The sequence below is a fragment of the Chrysochloris asiatica genome, unplaced genomic scaffold (assembly GCF_000296735.1).
Source record: "Chrysochloris asiatica unplaced genomic scaffold, ChrAsi1.0 scaffold00010, whole genome shotgun sequence".
Taxonomy (NCBI): Eukaryota; Metazoa; Chordata; class Mammalia; order Afrosoricida; family Chrysochloridae; genus Chrysochloris; species Chrysochloris asiatica.
In genome coordinates this window covers 19,784,389-19,806,771 of record NW_006408528.1, presented here as the reverse complement: position 1 = coordinate 19,806,771, position 22,383 = coordinate 19,784,389, and the positions used below count along the sequence as shown (strand labels likewise).

General features: G+C 36.2%; 1 protein-coding gene across 1 annotated transcript; it reads right to left on the bottom strand.

Moving 5' to 3' along the window:
• Positions 1–3,388: 3,388 nt before the first annotated feature.
• On the bottom strand, positions 3,389–4,153 carry LOC102817323 (uncharacterized protein C7orf62-like). Its single transcript, XM_006834397.1, has one exon. It carries the CDS (start codon positions 4,151–4,153, stop codon positions 3,389–3,391), a length of 765 nt encoding a protein of 254 aa, XP_006834460.1.
• Between the last annotated feature and the right edge of the window lie 18,230 nt (positions 4,154–22,383).

Sequence of the window (22,383 nt, the reverse complement as noted above, 5' to 3'; positions counted from 1 at the left end):
AGGGAAAAGAACTTGAAATACCGATGGAGATCAAAAACTACAAAGTTCAGTATGTATTACATCTCAACATACAGGAAAAAAAAATCACTAAAACTGGACCAATGAGTATTGTTGTTAAGTGCTGTCAAGTTGGTTCTGATCCATAATGACCCTGTTTAGGGTTTCTAAGGAGCAGCTGGTGAGCTTGAACCAGCAACCTTGTGGTTCAAACTGACTTGGCAGTCCAGTGCAATAGCCTACATACAGTGCCACATTATAATCAAAGAGAACATATTGAAGTTGTCAAGGATTTCAGTTTACTTGGATCCACAATTGTTCATGGAAGCAGCAGTCAAGAGATCAAGTAACAGTTCTAATGAGCAAATTTGCTGCAAAATATCTCTTTATGTGTTAAAAATAAAAAATGTCACATTGAGGACAAAGGTTGCTTGACCCAAAGCATCATGTTTTCAATCATGTCATATGTCTGTAGAAGCTGGACAATAAATAAGGAAGGAATAAATATACACTGAGTTATGGCATTGGAGAAGAATAGTGAATAGACCATGGGTCACCAGAAGAATAGATAAATCTGTCTTGGAAGAAGTATAACCAGAATGCTCTTTAGAAACATGAATGCTGAGACTTAAGTTATCAGGAGGGACAAGCCCTGTTAAAGCAGAGAGTGAATGAGAAATAGGAAGGTCCTCAACTATATGGTTTGTCATTGTGGCTGCTACAATGGGATAGACTCAAATATAGCAAAAATTGTGACAATGACATTGGCTCTGGTAGTCAGTAATGTATATAGATAGGGTTACTTTGGGTCAGAATTGACTCAAAGGTACGTATCAACATCTGATCCAATGAACATTTTGTTCATTTTTTCCTTCCTGTCTCTGCTTGTTCTATTAAATATGCAGACTGTACGCCCAAATAATTTTTCACATCCCAATCCTCATGAACTTTCACAGAGTCTACCAAGGCTTACTTCTATAAAGTATTCTTTATTTATTGCTTTATGCCTTAGGAAACATTTGCTTTCACCTCCACTCATTTTTGTCACTTAATCATTCATTTACTAGTAAGGTTATCTTGTGTCTTCTTCAAGAATTAAGAGTAAACTGTACATTTGCAATTGATATTAGGTCTTTAATATTTGATGAACTCATTCAATTTGAAAATTATATGCTTGTTTTTTAACAGATGAATTCCTTCTCATTTTATCTAAAAAAAATCTTCCTGTTATTAATTTGAAATGAATGCAGCTGCAAGTTCAACTAATGGTGAAAAAGAACATTCTGCACTATAATGTACTGCAAAGTTTAAAAATAAGAATAAATTTTTCTGAAATTTGAAGAATTAATGGTAAATTATCTGGCTATAAAGAACTTGGGGTACATAGTGAGTTTTTTGTTTTTCCCTAAAGGGATTGAAAATCATTAGGCAATAAAAATGAAATTAAAATGATATATTACCATTTTTCCATCAAATGGATACTTCTTTGCTTTAAAATATTAAGGTCACTTTATATAAAATGTCATTGACGTTATCAAAATATCCACGTCATTATAGTAAATTGAAGGAGCCTTGGTAGCATACTAGGTTATGAGTTAGGCTGCTATTTAAAGGGCAGTGGTTTGAATATACCAGCTGCTCTGCAGGAGGAAGATGAGGCTTTCTGCTCCTTTAAAGATTTACACGTAGTGGTTATGAATCGGGCTGCGAACTGCAAAATCAACAGTTTGAAACTACCAGCTGTTCCGCAGGTCGCTATGGGTCAGAATCAACTCCACAGCACATCACAACAACAGCTACAACAAAGATTTACAGCCTTGGAAGCACTATGTTGTTGTTGTTGTTAAGTGCCGTTGAGTTTGTTCTTACCCATAGGGGCCACATATAGGGTTTCTGAGGACAGGCTGGTGAGTTTGAACCACTGACCGTGCAGCTCAAACCAACTTTGCAGTTCCATGCATTAACCTACAGCACCACACAGAACTCCTGGAAACACTATACAGGGTTGCTATGAGTCTGAACTGACTCCATGACATACAACCACTACAATAATAAATGGATTAAATAACTTAGAAAAAATTGAAATGAAAATAAGTTTTAAATCTTTGTAAAGAAAAGGTGAGACCAACTAGAAATAAGTCATATAGAAATTATATGTAATTGCTTTATAAAAAGTAAAATCAGAAAATAATGCATTTTACATGGATTCACTTAGTAATATTAAGTTTTACATGTGGGCCAAAATCATGTCTCTATTTTATTGCTGTTGTTGTCAAGTGCCCTTGAGTTGGTTACAACTCATAGCGATCCTTCATAGGGTTTCTGAGGAGCAACTGGTGAGTTTGAACCACTAACCTTGTGGTCCAAACTGAGCTTGCTTATCCAGGGCTTATCCTACAGGACCACACCAGAGGATACTCAATAAGTGATCTTACATAAAAGTATACAGTAACCTCTCTGTGTTTTTCAGTGGTTTTAGTAATGTGTTGTGTTCTTTAACTTTGTAATAGCTTCAATATGTTTGATTGTACAGTCCAATGTGAACAGTAGAGCCATTTGCAAAGGTTAGGCTTTCTTTGTCTTTTGATTGTAGGAATTATACAGAAATTACTTTGTTAATTTTGCTCTCAAAGCATTTCCTACCTGTTGCCATTATAATTATTATTACTTATATAATTTACCATCCTTACTTTTACACATACTTGCTTCTATCCTTAGGATAGACCCAACTGAAGGGTAGGGTCTCTCCCTAAGTTTTTGTACCCCACCACTGAATGTAGTTCATCTGTCTGGTGGTGGATGCTCAAGGATTGTTGAGAGAATGCACAAGAATCTGAATCAAGTGATTATCATTAGTCACCCATATTTATCTTTTTGTTTTAAAAAAGAGAATCCATGAAAAAGATGTACATACTTCAGAAATGATTGTGAACTTCCTACTATAATAACATAGGAGTGGTTTCAAACAGTTTGTGGAAAATAGAATTAGAACCTAATGACATTTTTCCATGAGCATTTAGAAGCCTCCTTGTGTTATACTGACTGTTGTTTTTGTGAAGTGCTGTCGAGTCAGTTACGACCCATAGCGACCCTGTATAGGATTTCCAAGGAGCAGTTGGTGAGCTTGAACCACCAACCTTGCAGTTCAAATGGCTTTGCAGTCTGGCGCATTAACACACAGCGCCACACCAGGACTCTATTATACTGACTATCAGAACAAATAAACACATTTGTCAATTTATTTGAAATTTCAGCATACTCCATAAAGATTACCTTTGTTCAAATTGTTGTGTTTTCTTCTTTTATGAAAAAGAAAAAATAGCTTTAGTTATCTTTTCCTTTTATTAAGTAACAAATTCCTCAAAAGATGACCACATCATCTCTTTCAAACCTAGAAGTGGGTAGGAGCAGGCCATACTACCTCAGAATCCAAACTGATGTGTATGGGACCGCTATACATTTTTATAAAGGTTGCTGGGTCCAGGAATCTCTCAGCTTTGCACAAGTACTTTATTATTTGTTCTGGGAGTAGTAGTTCAGGTGAAACTTGTTGTAAGTTATCACCTGGCCCTTTAGTGCCCACTTTAACAGCCTTAAAAAGGTTGAGTCCTAGTTTGTGGGTTTGGATGAGAAACTCTGTGATGACTTCTTCTAGGGTCTGTGACTGTGTCACATCGTCGAGGTACGTAACTGGTACATTTATTACGGACACCTGCCATTGCAGAAAGAGCCTGGATGGGATATTATGAGACATGACTATAATTTTCATTCCTTGAATTAAAAATTCTTTGTCATTCTTTTCATGGTTAACATAATCTAAAAGGATTTTGAAGAGAGTTCCACTGGAAGACTCAAGGATATGAAGAATGACAGTTGGATATATGAGCAGTAATCCTGTCACCGTTTCTCCTATGTGCTGTCTCATAATGGATTGAAATGTGTGTTCATAATATTCAGCAATGTCTTTTCTTGTGGTGTTTGCTGGAATGTTGGCCACTAGAAATATCCTATCAATAAGAAATTTCTTTAGATGTAGTCTTTGTTTCTCTTTCTGAAAGTGCAAGTAATTGTTTCGTGGAACTTGTGGCATTAGAAGGGATTCCAGTGGATTAGTTCGTTTGTTGGCCTTTTGGGCATGATGATCTACGCGGGACATAATGAGTCCTATTTATCCATTGATTCCAGTTTTAAGCAAATCACAACATTTATATTATTAGAATACCTCTTCAGTGATGATCAATTTTTTCCTGACCAAAAAAAAAAATGAAAAATTGAGTCACAGTTTGTCAAATGCCATTGAGTTATAAAATCCTTTCCCAGTATATTGATTAGCAACTACTTTAAAATGAAACATAATGTTAAAACAAGACTCAAATTACAGAAAATTTTAAAAAAAGATTTTCAAGGAAATGCATAGCAATCACATCCTGGGTTGGAAGGAAGGGGATTCTCCAGAATTCTGAGAATGGGGAAAAGAGAATATTTACTCAAGAGTAAATTACCTCCATTTTGTTTACATTATTGTTACCTTCTATAATTTATAGTAATTTTTCTCAGTCCCTAGACTTGATATAGGGAGTCCTGATGTGGCACTATAGGATAAGCACTGGAACACAAGGTTGGTTTGAACTGTAAAGTAAGTAGTTCAAGTCCACCAGACACTCCTTGAAAACCCTATACAGGGTCACTATTAGTTGGAAACGACTTGGTGGCACTAAACAACAATAGACTTGATATATATATATATCAGTTTGAAACTACCAGCTGCTCTGTGGGAGAAAGAAAATGAGCCTTTCTGCTCCCATAAAGATTTACAGCCTCAGAAACCCTGTTCAGGGTCGCTATGGCTCGGAACTGACTCAACGGCAGCTAAAAACAACTATATATATATATATTTTTTTTTTTTTTTTACAGCCTTGGAAACCCTGTACAGGGTCGGAACCAACTCGACGTCACTTAACAACAACAACATATATATGTGTGTGTGTGTGTGTGTGTGTGTGTGTATGTGTGTGCATACATACATATACATGAAGGGGCTTTGAAACATTTTGGGGAAAATAGGAATAAAAGATGAATTTTTCCCACACTTTTTGAAGCATATTAAAGAGGACTTTTGGAACAAATTTGTCCAACGCAATACATCTCTTGATCAAAAAGTGTTGCTACAAATAAATAGACACTTTTATTAAACAAAAATATGCAAGTGTGATGTTGTTGTTTCTCAGAATATCCTCTATCAGGACACTTCTGAACACTGAGTTTCCATCTCTAATCCTTCCCCAAAGAATTCTACATTCTTCATATGTCACCATGTCAACATGGCAGTTTTGAAATCCTCAAGGGCCTCAAATTGCGTTACCTTTCAAAGCTCTTTGCCTTTTGTGACCAAAAAGACATCTGAAGGAGCCAAGATCTCGAATGTAGTGTGAATGGGATAAGGTTCCCCCGCAAATTCTCATAGGACAACCCTTACTACATTGTCATACAGTACATGCAAGTGCATTGTAATGATAGGAACAAAAGTCCTAGACCAACTTTCTTGACCTTGTTTTCTTACTTACAAAGTTTTCAATTTTCTTAAAATATCCTCCTAATAAGTCCCCATGATTATCCTATTTCTTTCAAGAATATATATCAAGATTACCTCTTAGAGATCCCAAACAATATTGACATAACCTTCTACCTTGAATTAACTGGCCTAGTAGATCCACTCTGAAGATCCTATTTTGGATTGTACTTTGCTCTGGATTATATTGGTAAAGCCAAGACTTGTCTCAGTATGATTCATTTCATAAAATCTTCATTAGCTTTGATCTTGCTTAAAGACTAAAGAAAAGATCAGTGCTTTAAGCCAGATGATTTCACGCAACCTCCTTTTTATTTAAGCATCCTGTTTTTGAAGGTACTCTAATAAGATATTAGTGAGAAAACATGTCTGCAGTCAGCCACTGATCAGAAAGACATGCTTGAACATGTGTTGCTCATAATAAACCCATGCAGGTTTGAACTGGAACTCTAGTAGCAATACCTTCTGACTGACCTTCATATATGTAAGAGGACTTCTAAATTTTGTGGGAAAATTCATTATGTTTTAATTATATTTTTCCGTGAACTTTCTGAAGCTCCCTTGTATATACATATATATATATATATATATATGAATCCGTATTCATATATATATACATATTCTTTGGAGTCCTTGTGAGATAATATAGGATAAGCACTGGGCTAACTTCAAGTTCAGTGGTTCAAACCCACCAACTGCTTCTTTAAAACCCTGTATATGATTGCTATGAGTCCAAACAGACTTGACTGCACTTGTTGTTGTTATTGTTGAGTGCTGTCAAGTTGGTATCCACTCATAGGGACCCTGTATAGGGTTTCCAAGGAATGGTTGTGGAACTTGAACTGCCGACATTGCAGTTCTAAGTGACCTTGCAGTCCAGCACATTAACCCATAGGGTCACACCAGGATATATACCTGTTGTATAATTTTTAATATTGTATATATTATTAGTAGTAATGTAGGAGTATATTTGCTGAGAGTTCTTGTAATTCTTGTAGCAATAAAGGTCATTTCATTTATGTATTGGTGATTACAGATTGTCTTTTATCAAATTAATAAATTGGCATTTTCATAATAATTTCCATAATTTCTTTTACAAATTTTACTGGAGATATCTGTATTCTAATATGAGATTATTTAACCTTTACTCAGGATCCTGAAAATTAATAGTGCGTCTTGGTTAATAGCAATAAACTTTTGAACAAACAAGTTTTTAACTTTTAGTTTCTGCGTATGTCAGCAATTCTCCGAAATGTTTCATTTTTGTTTGTTTACTTGTTCACCGTCTCCTCACCATTTATTTGCCTTTAGAGAGTTCAAATGAAATGTTATTTTTCACTTACTTTTGTTTTCTTTACAATTTTCCTTTTTTGTCTGTTTCAGATCAACTTAGCATTTCATTTTCCTTTCTTCAAGTGTGCTATTTACTTACCAGTTTTTCCTGATTTCCCACTTGACCTCCATCACTCATAACTGCCGATCGTCTGCTGTTCTGTGTTCTATTCCAGTTTCCCATAGTGCAGGAGTCAGTCAGAATGTCAGATGTCTTAAAGTGCCAGAGTGCACTTCTAATTCCTACTTTTTAAATACAGTTAATATACTTTTAAAAAATCTCAATATCATAGTAGAGGAAGTGAGGGCCATTTTCCTGAATTACTTATTTTTAACTAAGTGCTTTTGTGAAGAAGACAAATGGTTGATGTGAAAAACTTCCTAAACACAATTTTTGTCCTCTTTTTAGTTGTAGATCATGTCTGTTGTATTTATGGACTAATTATGATTGTAGGAACAAATAATCCAAATCTGTGTATCAAGACTCTACAGAAAGTGAACCTTATGATGCCAAATACTGTTTTAATTTTTATGCTTAGTTACCCATTATAGAATTTATCTTATACAAATGCTTAAAGCTTACCTGTAAAACAGTGGTTGTTAAGTGCCACTGAATCCATTCAGCCTCACAGAGACCCTCCCTGTACAGTGCTTCTGACACTATAAATCTTTGCAGAAGTAGAAAGCCTCATAGTTATCCTATAGAGTGGCTGGTGGGTTTGAACCACTGACCCTGTGATTCACAGTCCAGTGCTTATCCTCTACAGCCATGATGTACACTTTACTTTTTTCTCTATATTTATGTTCTGGTCTTATTCTCCATCAAATGTCATTGAATAATTTCCAGTGTCCTTATTCCTTATGGCCTCTCAAGGGCGACAAAAGAGATAAAAAAAAAACAAAAAACTAAACTAAAAAAATTAATTGAGCATTTATTATGTACATTGCATTAGATACAGTTATATATTTTAATGAGTTCAAGCTTCACAACAACCCTGTAAGATAGATACAAATATTTTCCACAATTTGTAGAAATTACGCAACTAAAGCTTGCAGTAGTTACATGCTCTGCATACAATTCAAACTTGATTTGAATAACCTCTCTTTTGTCTACCAATGATAAAGAGGACATGCATTTTCCCTCCCTCTTCTTGGTCAAAGGTCACCTCTCACCCTTCCATGACATGATGAGTCCTCTGGAAATGGAGATAGTTTATAGCTTTCAAAAAGTAAATTTAATGCAATAGTCCTACATCATAACTGTAGGTCAACAAAATTTATCTGTGATCATTATTAGTGATCCCTGGAGGTGCTGTAGGATAAGCACTGTACCGCTAACCACAAGGTTAGCAGTTCAAAACTCACCAGCCACTCTGCAAGAGAAAGTTGAGACTTTCTGGTCCCATAAAGATTTACCATCTCAGGAATTCTGTAGAAGGTCACTATGAGTGGGAGTCGACTCCATAGCAGTGGATTTTTGGTTTTATTATCTACTCCTTCATCTAAAATTTATTCACACTTTCGGTGTATCAGGAGCTATGTATAAAAAAGAAATGAAAAAATGCACAGTCCTTTCTTCCAGGAGCTTACAGTTCAGTAGGAGTGAAGTGATGTCTGCGAATCATCACAAGACAAGGAAAATTGTAATAAATATAAAACAATTGCGAGTCATGTTTGGTGGTCGACTAATGTTTGGTGTTTTAGGAACACTGCTGAAGAATGGCTGTCTGGATTTTCTTGGACAGCTTACTGAAGGAGTTCTTATTTGAGCATGGCCTTTAGGGGAGCAGGGTATAATGGAGAGACTTTGTGAAGGTTTTTAAATTCGGTCATTAGAATGTGAAGTTGTGCATTAACTCAAGTTGATTGCAACCTGGAATGCCAAATTTTACTTCAGCCTTTCACTAATGCTCACGTACTCACTAAACGGAAAAACTCGGACTCCTTTCCTCTAATTTATTTTGTATTTTAGTATTTCTAAGTGATCAGTGTGGTTGTCTTAGTTTCTCAGTGCCACTGTAACTGAAATACCAGGTGGGTGGCTTTAAAATATAGAAATGTATTTTGTTACAATTCTGGCAGCTAAGGAGCTCTGGTAGCATAGTGGTTACGAATTTGGCGGCTAACCTCAGGGTCAGCAGTTCGAAACTACCAGCTGTTCCGCGAGAGAAAGATGAGGCTTTCTGCTCTCGTAAAGATTTACAGCCTCGGAAACCCTGTACAGGGTTGCTATGAGTCGGAACCGACTCCACAGCACACAACAACAACAAAAGTAAAAGTACTTAGCCATAGTCTTTCCTGTCAGTTTCCCTGTTGTTGTTGTGAAGTGCTGTCGAGTCGGTTCCGACCCATAGCGACCCTGTATAGGGTTTCTGAGGAGCAGCTGGTGAGCTTGAACTGCCAACCTTGCATTTCAAACGGATTTGCAGTCTTTATCCCACACGCATTTTGCACGCATTATCCCACAGCACCACCTGGCATCTGTTTTTCTCAGTTTGTGCATGTATATGTGTCTGTTGTTGTTGTCATGTGCCGTGCAGTCGGTTCCAACTCATAGCGACCCTGTACAGGGTTTCCGAGGCTGTAAATCTTTTATGGGAGCAGAAAGCCTCATCTTTCTCCCCCGGAACAGCTGGTAGTTTCGAACTGCTGACCTTGCGGTTCGCAGCCCAATTCGTAACCACTACGCTAATCAACTCTAATTAAAAACAACAACAACAAAAAACACCCTCGAAAGTGGTATGTTTAGGCTCCTTCCTCCATTGGTGTGGCCTCATTAGTAAAGGAAACCCAGTTTCTAAACAGTGTTGTTTCTCACTGGATTATTTCTTCAGTTGCTATTTCAGTAAATTGAAGTGATGGTGGTGGTGGTGGTGTGCGTTGCTATCTAGTCAACTCTGATTCATTATGGAGATTAGAACTACTCCGTAACGTTTTCAGGACGACCTTTCTTCAGAGATGCCTTGTTGTTGTTGTTAAGTGCTGTCGAGTCGATTCCAACCCATAGCGACCCTATACAGGGTTTCTGAGGAGCTGCTGGTGAGCTTGAACCGCCGACTTTGCAGTTCAAAATGGCTTTGCAGTTTGGCACATTAACCCACAGCGCCACACCAGGACTCCTTAGAATAGGTTTTAACCACTGATCTTCTGGCTAGTAGTTAATCTTTGTGCCACCCAGGAAGTTCCAAAAGGTGCTATATTTATTCAAAAAGTAGTCATGGGAATCTGAATTTTGCTATGTTCAATGAAAAAACATTAAATGTTTTTAAGCTGGAAATAGTATGTGTTTTATGGTGTTTAATGATGTCTTTTAATAACTGTACTCAGGATATTTGGTAAAGTAGAAATCTTAAAGTCAGAAATGCTTACTAAAATATTGATTCCATGTATGCGATAAATAATTTAAATGTAAAACTTTAAAAATAATTTCTTTTAAAGCTAAGAATAATATTAGTCTAAGGTTAGGTAACTGTACCATTTTTATTCCATGTATCTAGAGAAGCAATATAATGAAAACAGTATAGTTAAATATTTTTAAACACAGTCTGTCCTAAATACTTAAACAGATTTCTTTGTGAACTAACATTCATTAATTTATCCAACAAGTGTTTATTATCCTGCAATCTTTCATCTTATGCTATATTTAAAATTCTTTTGTTCATTCCAATTAAAAAAACTTATCCCTATATATATTTTTCAGAAATTACTATATATATCAATAACCATTTCAGAATCTCATGGGATATAAAAGCTTACTGTATTAATTAAATACACGATGAATGATAATTTCCAATCACTTTTTTTGTGTATGAATGAGTTACAGATAATGAAAGCATAGTAGGGTGATAGAACAGAGTTAGTTCATTGCGCTGGTTACAACGTTCCCAAGGTCTACAGTACCATCCCAGTGGGGGAGTGTAGGCATCTGATCTTCCATCATCAACTTTCAGCGCTGACATGTGCTAGAGATGCATGAATGCTCATTTGTTCCATGCTTCATCTGCTGCTATAGTCCATTGTCTAGATGACAGGTCCCTCTCAGCTACATCTGTGCCACTTTTCCCAAATTACAAAAACAAACAAAACTATCCCAATATTTTTACTTACTCTAGGAGAGTTCCTAGAGAAAGCTACTTTGTACGCAATATGCTGGAATATATGAATATAACCATTTTGTTCAATCTTTTTAACATCAAGAGGTATTTTACATTACACATTTTGTAAGATACTGACTAAACTAACTACTTTTTGTGGTTATTAAGTATCGTCGAGTTGGCTCAGATGCATAATGACCCTGTATAAGGTTTCCAAGGATTGGCTGGTGGGTTTGATCCACTGACCTTGTGGTTAGCAGTCTAATGCTTATCCTATAGTGCCACACCAAAATTCCTGCTACTATTGTAAGATTTTATCTCCCCATCCCAATGATTTAGTCTATAGAAATAATTTTGATTTGTATGTGAATATTTTGTATTCCTGTTAAAGTGTTTTCACTTTGCAGTTGCCTTTATCACTTTCTCACTGTTTCATTGAGGTATATTCAGAGAAAACCAACTATTAATAATACAAGATAAAGAAAAGCATTACTCTAAGGGAAAAGGTGACTGTAAGGATGGGCTGAAACAAGCAGATGATTGTGAGGATGGGGCGAGACCGAGTAATATTTTGTTCTGTCGCACATGAGGTCTCCATGAATCAGGGCCAACTAGGCAGCAACTGATAGCAACCACAAAGGCAAAATAATCAAAATCATACAAGAAATTTCAGCATAAAACATTAAAACAATTTGTGTTATTTGACTTTTCATCCCTTTGAGTTGGATAAAACCTACTGCTATCTAGTTGATTCTGCCTCACAGGAGAATCAGAAATGCCTACTAAACTGTTGATTCCATGTATGTGATAAATAATTTAAATGGAAAGCTTTAAAAAATAATTGATTTTTAAGCTAAGAGTAATATTAGTCTAGAACACTTGAGCGTTGATGGCACTTACTGGAAATATGTGTCTATGATTATGATTTTAATTAAGAATAGCTTAACTTTGAGAGAGATCACTTTTTTTTTTTTTGGTTGTGGTTTAACGGGAAAGGTAACAGAGCTGTATGTGAGAGATTGTGCTCATATCTGGCAGTTTAAGGAAACCATTTGTGACGTAGAGAAATAGCCTGACCAAGTCTTTATTTAAGGGAGTCATGATAGTGCAGTGGGTTAAGCATTGAGTTGCTAAGAAAAAGTTGGCAATTTGAACCCACCAGCTGCTCTGTTGGAGAAAGCTGAGGCAGTAGGCTCCTCAGAAGACTGTGAGGCAGAATCAACTCAACAGCAGTAGGTTTTTGTTTTGGTCATTAGTTGAGGGGTTAAATATCTCATGCATTTACTATCTATTTCCATGAGGCTCTGCTTCGGAAAATATCACATCTGCCTCAGAGTCCGGGTATGGCACTGTAGGATAAGCGCTGGAATACTAACCAGGTTGACGGTTTAAAACACTCCTCAGAAACCATCGACAGGGTCACCGTGAGTTGGAACTGACTCAAAGGCACTTAGCAACCACAACCATGGACGCATATTCAGCATTGATTTCCTTCTTGAGAATGTGTGTGCATGTGTGTGTACATGTCATACCTAGAAGATGCTAGTAACTGGACATCGTCTTAGTTAAAACAGTACACACTTTTAGTCTTCTACTTTTAACAAATTGAAGCTCATTTTGGAGCTCACATCGACAAAATTGTGGGAGGTGATCTTTAACGAGTTTTCAGTGGTGGAGATCAATGGCGTGACTTGTATTTAATGACTCACCCTGAGGTGTCAGAAATTTGCCTCCAGTGATCTATTTGAGAACCAGACTAGTGTTCTTTAAGACATCTGTACCTCATAAAGGGAGGAAGGTTACCCCTTGATCAGACTTTTATATACTGGAATGTAATGGAGGTCTCCAGCTTAGTTCATTATTTCATTGCCTTCAATGAACTATATTCTTTTGAATTAAAAATAAAGAATTAATTGCTCTCTTGACTGCAGCCGATTTTACATTTTTAACCTATACTTTAAAAAACTAATATTTAGAAAGTGTAAAATCTTTTTTGGTTAAAGCTGACACATAATCAAGTTCTAGTTAGATGCATTTTTTCTTTTTCCTCTTAGCAGGCAGTGACTGCTGTTCTTTATTTGACTTGTTTTGCTGTAATTGGTATTACCGTATTACCATATTTTATAGTTAAGTCATGCTTTTTCCTATAATGAAATACAAAGGTGAGCAATAAAATGAACAAAAAGAAATTTATGAGAAAATTAAAGACAAATGCTTTGAATTGTAGGATGATGGTAAATGAAATAAAACTCAGCCACACTAAGCATAGACCCTATATTAAATCTCAAATGCTTTGTGTGATGTGAGTAGAAAAGAATGATTCCTCTGAATACACTATAATCTCTGAGTGAAGAGAGTATTATGAAGCAGTATCTGGGAAATACAACCAATGTGTCTGAAGCCGGCAACTATTTGTCTTAAATTAATCATCCTTTGTGAGTAGGCAGATGATAAGCCAGGTGTTGGATGTCAGTGTCTTTTTATTCATGCCACAGATGAAACGGGAGCTCTCCAATATGAAATATCTCAAACTGGAACTTTTCTGTAAGATTATAGACTTTAAAAATCTTTTTTAATACTGTTTGGGAATTTGGAATCAGGAAAAAATTGTTTAAAAAATAAATGCTTGAGCAAAATTAAGTCTATTTAGAGGAGGGCAGTAGTTAGTAAGCAAGTCATTCTAAATATAAAGCAATACTGGTTCTTCTTCACTCAAATTCTCTAGCTACTAAACCTTCTGGGTGTCTATTTCCCATGCAGTCAAGAGTCAAGGGTACACAGGAGGCTCTAATACAGCTAACCCCATATCATAGATCATACTGGCAATTGAGCTCACACTTACATACACTTTTCTTCCTTCTTACCCCAAATGATTTTTTTTTCCTGTTTACAAAGTAGAGTTTAATTCCTAGGTTTTATTAGAATTCTGGTATGGTGCTGTAAGATAAGCACTAGATCCCAAGGTCGGTTTGAACTGCAAGGTCAGCGGTTCAAACTCACCAGCCGGTCCTCAGAGATGCTATACAGGGTTGCTATGAGTCAGAACTGAGTGGATGGTGCTTAACGACAGCATCAGTGTTGTTATCAACTTGCATAGGGTAGAAGGTAGGACAGGCAGGCAGGAGAGAGTGAGGTTTCCTTGCTCTCAAACTGGACACTTTTCCAGTGGTTTACCCATCTTTTCACTCTTGCTTTATATACTCAAAATATAGGTGCACAAATAGGTACTTTTATAAACAGAAAAACTTTTGGTTTTATGATTGCAAACTGTGAAGGAAATCCAATGAATGTAAGACTGGTGTTCCTAACAGCAGGGTATGAGGCAGTGTCTTAGCATACTGAAATTAAGTGGTATAATCAACAGAATGAAAGTTAACCTAATTTAACAAATTATATAATGCTATGATTAAATCTGGAATGTGAGTTATATGGTTTACAAGAATTACGAGCTTGACCCTTGTTGAGTTATGAAGTGCCTTTTCTAAACTATGAAGAGGGTTCAGGATGATTCTGAGTGGTACTGATGAAACTCGAATCCAGGCTCTCATCATTGCACATTTTCAATTGGCTCAGATAGCTGGTGGTGATGTTGTTTCCTTTGTGGATAAAAACCTTTTAACCAGGACGATTTACAATTGATAGCAGAAATGCTTAAAATTCTACAGCAATATTTTCATGATAAGAAATCTGTGTATATTTGGCATTTTAAAGATATAAAATGTGTAAGAGATTCTGCTGTACTAGATTACAAGTTAGCCTTTTAATTTCATCCTAAAGTATGTACTAGAAATTGTTTTCTTAAGTTGAAATAAGTATTGGAACACATAAGGTTATATATATATATATAATTTCTGGTGAAAAAAAATTACCTTCAAAGAAAGTTTAGTGTTTTTTTTTTTAATTGGAAAAATGATCAGTTGAACTATAGTTATTGGAGTCCTGCTGTGGCACTACAAGATAATGCACTGGACCTTAAGGTCGATTTGAACTGCAAGGTAAGTTCAAACTCACCAGTTTGCTCCTCAGAAACCCTTTACAGACACTATTAAATATGCTGGAGTTCTGGTACGATGCTTTAGGATACGTACTGTACTGCTAACTCAAGGTCAATGATTCAAGCCCATCAGTTGCTCCTTTCAAATTCTATACAGGCTTTCTATGAGTCAGACCCAATGCGATGGCACTTAACAATAACAACAACTAAATATGCTAGGAGCACTGTGGCCCTGTGGGTTAATGCGCTGAACTGCAAAGTTAGTTTGAATCACAAGGTTGGCAGTTCAAGCTCATCAGTCACTACTTGGAAACCCTATACATGGTCGCTATGGGTCTGAATTGACTCAACGGCACATAATAACGACAACAACTTGTGGTGCTATAGGATAGGCACTAGATAGTTAACCACAGGATGGACAACACAACCCCCTAGTCACTCTGTGATTGAAAGATGAGGCTTTTTGTTCTGGTAAAGATTTACAGCCTCAGAAACCCCACACAGGGTGTCTGTAAGTTGAAATCAACTTGATGGCACTGGTTTGAGTTTCATCAAATATGCTAGACTAATAATTTGTAAATTGATGCTAAAAACTTAGAAGTGAGTTAGTTTTTAAAATTTTAAACTTTAATAAATTTAATCTTCATCTTTGAAACCAAAGTAAAACTGTCAGTAGTCTTTTATTTGCATAAAAGCCTCCTTAAAGGACACAGTAAAAAATTGTATTGACAACACTGATGTATCTTCTCCCAGAGGGAATTTGAGGAGATAGTGGTTAACACTCTGAGTTAGGTCAGCACAAATGCCTCCTTCCACAGATGTACTGTCTTTCAGTTTGTAGACAGTGAAAGGTTGCATCTTTAATTAAAGCAGTCAACTGGGCCTCTCTGAGACCAAGGCTAAGCAACTATGGATCAACCTGAGAAATGGCTTACAGGCCCTCCTCCCCGGTTTCCATTCCTTTATTATTTTTATCAAAACAGGTGATATATATTTATTTTAGAAAAATGAGGGAAGAGAGAAGCAAAAAGAAGATACTTTTATCTCATAAACCAGAAATAAAAATCATTGTGCATATTTTATGATTCTTTTTTATAAAATTGTGTCTCAGTTTAATTTTACATGTAATAATGAGTTTAACATATATCACTCTGGTGGCGCTGTGGGTTGGGCATTGAGCTGCTAACCACAAGCCTCTCTGCAGGCGTTTATATATTCTCATATATGCTGAAATCTGTCTCCATTACTGCTCTGACAGAATCCTCTACCAAAGTAATCCAAAGCAACTAGGAGTGATACAGCCTTTCTTAACTCATCAAATACTTTGGGGAGATAATAGTTGAATACTCATATGATATATCCCTGTATGATAAGCACTGGACTGCAAACCACAAGGTCAGCAGTTTGAGCCCACCAGCTGCTCTGTGGAGAAATATTTACTGTTTTGTAAATGCTATACATGGTTTCTATGAGTTAGAACCAACATGATGACACTTAACAACAACAAATGAATCTAAGGAAGACTGGAAATTTTAAAGAAAAAAATGAACACCTTTTCAAATGGCTATCTGAAAGCAATTGACCTATATCCATTCCAAAAGGTGTTCATTTTTTGCGTTATTATTTCCAGAAATATAGTATCCACTAACATATCCACTAATTAGCTACCTAATTGAATAATGTCTGAAATAATATATGAGGGGACTTCAGAAAGTTCAGAGACAAAACAAATTAAAAGATGCTGGGATTTTTCCATGAATTTTTTGAAACCTCCTCATAGAATCCAAGGAATAAAGTACTATTTCTATTATATCTATCTTTGCAGAGCAAATTTATTTTTCTTCTTAAATGTTAAGTTTGTTTAACCTTACATGGTTATCCAAATATATAAATCCATCTCTTTCATTCTCTCAGAAGGAGAGAGACACACAAGTACAGACACACACTTATTAAGGGTAATGATGATGCCACTTGTATTTCCCCCTGTAATAATATGGTGAGGTTCAACTGAAACTACTTAGTTAATTCAAAAGACCATGGATTTTATGTGAAGACAAGTTTAAGTTCAAATTTTACCTCCATTTTTTAAATCATAATTAGAGAGTTAAGCTGTGACTTAAATCTCTAAATCAATTTTCTAATGTTTAGAATGTTGATCAGGCTATTGTTTATTTTTGTCTTCATTATGTTGAGGTGTAATCTATACTGAATGCTATGGTCTTTGATTTTCATCAGTAAATGTGTCAAGTCCTCTTCACTTTTTCCAAGCAAGGTGGTGTCATCTGCATATTGCAAGTTGCTAATGAGTTATCCTCCAAACTTGATGCTGTGTAGTCTTCTCATATAATCCAGTTTCTTGGGTTATTTGCTCGACATATAGTTTGAGTAATATGATAAAAAGATGCCAGCCTGACACACACCATTACTAATTTAAAATCACGCAGTATCCCCTTGTCCTGTCTGAATTAATACCTACCTAAATACAGGTTCCTCATGAACACAAATAGGTGTTCTGGAATAACCACTCTTTGTATTTCTATCCATAATTTCTTATTCACATAGTAGAATGCCATTGTTGTTGTTGTTGTCAGGTGCCATCGAGTTGGAACCGACTCATAGCAACCCCATGCACAGCAGAGCGAAACAGTGCCCGATCCTGGGCCAACCTCACTACCGCTGCCACACTCGACACCATCAATGATGCCACCTGGCTGATCCATCTCATTGGGGGTCTTCCTCTTTTTCTCTGACCCTCCTCCATCTTACCCAGCATGGCATCCTTCTCCAACAACTGTTCCCTCCTGACAATACGTCCAAAGTATGAGAGACGAAGCTTAGCCATCCTGGCCTCCAAGGAGCACTCTGGCTGCACTTCTACCAAAGCAGATCTATTGGTTCTTTTGGCAGCCCATGGCACTTTTAGTATTTTCCTCCAACACCACAACTCAAAGGCATAAGTTTCTTCTATGATCTTCCTTATTCACTGTCCAGCTTTTGCATCCATATGAGATCATTGAAAATACCATGGCTTGGGTCAGGTGCACCTTAGTCCTCAAGCTTACATCTCTGCTCTTCAACACTTTAAAAAGTTCCTGTGCAGCAGATTTGCCCAATGCAATACGTCGTCTGATCTCTTGACTACTGCTTCCGTGAGTGTTGATAGTTGATCCAAGAAGAATGAAGTCCTTGACAACTTCAGTCTCTTCTCCATTGATAAGAATGTTGTTTATTGGTCCAGTGGTGAGGATTTTTGTTTCCTGACATTGAGATGCAACCCATACCGAAGGCTGTGCTCTTTGATCTTCATCAGTAAATGTTTCAAATGCTCTTCACTTTCAGCAAGCAAGGTTGTATCATCTGCATATTGCAGGTTGTTAATGAGTCTTCCTCCAATCCTGATGCCACATTTTTCTTCATAGAACCCAGCTTCTTGTATTACAGCATACAGGTTGAATGAGTATGGTGAAAGAACACAATCTTGTGGCACACCTTTCCCAATTTAAAACATTCAGTGTTCCCATGCTCTGTTCGAACAACTGCTTCTTGGTCTAGGTACAGATTTCTCAGAAGTACAATTAAGAATGCCATTACATAGATTAAAAAAATAATAATTGAGGTAAATGTCTTTCTGGTATTCTTTGCTTTTAGCCAAGATCCATCTTATGTAAGAAATTATATTCCTTGTTTTGCATACACTTTTGAATATGACTTGAATTTCTGTCAGTTCCCTGTATGTGTACTGCTGCAATAAGTTTTGAATTAGCTTCATAAAATTTTACTTGTGTATGATATTAGTAATATTGTTAGACAATTTCTGCATCTTTATTTGAAATTTGCACAAATGTAAATCCCTTGTAGCTTGTTGGCCAGGTAATGATCTCCAGACTTCTTGGTATAGATGAGTGAGTGCTTCCAGAATTTCATCCATTTGTTGAAATATCTCAAATGGTATTTGTTCAATTCCTGGAGGCTTCCTTTTTGCCAGTGTCTTTAGTGCAGGTAGCAATTCCTCCTTCAACACCATTGGTTCTTGATCGTATGATATTTCTTGAAATGGCTGAATGTCCTGGTACAATTCTTTTTGAGACTATGACCGTGTGTTCCTTCCATCTTCTTTTGATGCCTCTTACTTAGTTCAATATTCTTCAGTATTGCAATTCGAGGCTTGCATTTTTAATTCCATTCTTTCAGTTTGAGAAATGCTGATCATGTTCTTTCCTTTTGATTTTATAACTCCAGGTAATTGCACTTTTCATAACAATACTTGTGTGTAGCATTAATAATATTGTTAGACAACTCTGCATTCCATTGGATTATCTTTCTTTGAAATTGACACAAATATGCATCTCTTCCAGTCAGTTGGCCACATAACTGTCTTCAAAACTTGTTGGCATAATGAGTGAGCACTTACTAAAAACACAAATTTTCTGTTGATGTTTCATGAGTTTATTTTCTACACTATCAACTCTATTTATTCCCATGGTGCACAATATTTTTTCCATTAGAGAGAAAGAAGGAAAGAAAGAACATTTATTTGCCAATCATTTTACTACATGTCATGGGACACATTTTTAAGACTAGCAACTGTAATAAAATATACTCCCATTCCACATTAATCTAATTTTTGTGGAAAACATGTTATAGACACAATTACTAGTATCATTTTGCTTTTGAAATAATTTGGAAACACGTTTTCCACTTAATTAGGATAAATTTTGATTTCAGAGCAGCCATTTTTGCCTATCAGGATTTTGTTTTGCAAGAGATATCTAACTTACACATTGTTTTCATATAAAATGACATTTTTATGAACACTAAATTTAACAACTCATGAAGCTGACATAATGTGATGTTTTACAGACATTTAATAAAACATCTATTCATTCAGATTTTGCCATTTTCTTTTTATAGTTTCCAAAGAATGATTTTTTCTTGATCTCTAACTTTTTTTGCAGGCCATTAACAAACCTAATACTGTGTCTTATAAAGTGGCCTGGGCACCATGCCAGGCACTTTCCTGGCCTTATCTTATAAGATTATCTGTTTGATTAAAAAGAAAAAAAAAGAATGAAAGAAAGAAAGCATACTAGGCTACAGATAATAGGCCATGATAACAAAACCCCCTGAAAATCTATAATAAAGAGAAAGATCTTCTTGGGAATTCCTGACATACTAGCTGGATGTTTGTTGAAACATCTCAATTGATAAACAATAATTTGTCTTCATTAGCCAACCTTTGAAATGTTTTAATTTATGATTTCTTCCATTTACTTTAGCTATTCTACATTTACCAGCAAGTTTAAGAGTACATCCTGATATTCATTTTAGTCATTTCTTTCTTTCCTATTTTTATTGACATTTTCTTTCTTCATGTATGAGATGCTCGTTGTCATCTCCTACCTTGTCTGTTATTCATTCCTAAGTATCCAGTGCATCAAGTGTACTGTTACTATGGTCTCTACATTCAAGTAGGATGTATTCACTTAGCTCATGTGGACTTGTGTTAATTTTAGTTTCAAATACCAGCAGGGTATTTGAAATACTAGCTTCCAGCAATCCAGCAACAAGGAATCCACCACAATATGACAAATTGAAAGACTAATGGTGGCCTATCAACATGAAAACCTAGGAAATCATTTGGGACAATTCTACTCTGTCACTTGAAGTTGCTGTGAGTCAAAACCAAGTCAACAGTACCTAAAAGCAATGCAAGTATTATGTCTGGCAACAAATAAATGGTGGGTCCTTTAATAGTATTGCCTAGAGAGAGTGTGGAATTTTGTACTTTTGTTTACACTTTCTTTTCTTTCATGTAGCAAAAACTTAGTTAGGTTCTTACATGAAATATGAGAAAAAGTTTTGACTTACACCTATTTCCATGCAGTTGGGATTTAAACTTGTACTACATTAGAGGTGTGTTTTTATGTTTGTATACACACATTTATACAATGTGTGTATACAAAAATATACGCTCTGGTAGCGTAGTGGTTGCGAATTGGGCTGCGAACCTTAAGGTCAGCGGTTCGAAACTACCAGTCGCTCCGCGGGAGAAAGATGAGGCTTTCTACTCCCGTAAAGATTTACACCCTCGGAAACCCTGTACAGGGTCGCTATGGGTCGGACCCGACTCGATGGCACTTAACAACAACAACATACACACATTTACATATGAATGTATGTATCTATAATTTTGAAACAATCTCAGACTTATAGAAAAGCTCTAGAGATCTCTTACCGGTCCTTGTACATGGTACCTACATCTCAGAGCTAGCAATAGTGTTTTAAATTCTTCCCTTCTCTTACTTCCCCTTCATCTTATCTCTTTCCTCTTCTGCTCTCAGTAGAGGTCTTGTGTTTACATTGTACCTACTCAGACAATCCAGGATAATATGCCTATTTTAAAGTTATTTGAATAGTAATCTTACGATCCCTTTATCTTATTTTGTAACATATTAACAATTCAATACCAGGAATAGCTTTAGGTGCCATTAAGTATAGATTCTCTTTCACTGTGACCCTATGCGCAACAGAAGGAAGTACTTCCTGATCCTGCTCCACCTTCAGAATTGTTGTTACATTTGAGCACATCCTTGCTGCCACTGTATCAGTTCTTCTTATTGAGGGGTCTTCCTCTTTTTTCTGACACTCCACTTTACCAAGTATGATGTCCTTCTTCAGGTCCCTCTTGATAACATGTCTGAAGTATGAGAGATGAAGTCTGGCCATCCTGACTTCTAAGGAGCATTCTGGCTGTACTTCTTCCAACACAGATTTGTTTGTTCTTTTGGCAGACCTTGGACCTATAATATTCTCCTTCAATACCATTATTCAAATGTATCGATTCTTCTACAGTCTGCTTATTCATTATCCAACATTCACATATATATGATGCAATTGAAAATATCATGGCTTTGGTCAGGAGCAACTTGAGTGTTCAAACTGACATTTTAACTTTTTAACACTTTAACGAGGTCTTGTGCAGCAGAGTAGGTCAATGAAATACATCCTTTGATTTCTTGACTGCTGCTTCCATGAATGTTGATTGTGGATCCAAGCAAATGAAACTCTTTGACAACTTCAATCTTTGTCCATTATTCATGATGCTATTTATTGGTCCACTTGTGAAGACTTTTGTTTTCTTTTCATTAAGGGGCAATCCATATTGAAGGCTGTAGGCTTTGATATTCATTATTAAGTTTTGTAAGTCCTCTTTGCTTCCAGTAAACAAGGTTGTATTATCTACATATTGTAGGCTATTAATGAGTCTTATTCTAATCCTGATGCCACTTATTTTCTTCCTTTAATTCAGTTTCTCAATTGAATAAGTATGCTGAAAGGATACAACCCTGGCACACACCTTTCCTGATTTTAAACCCTTCAGCATAGACTTGTTCTGT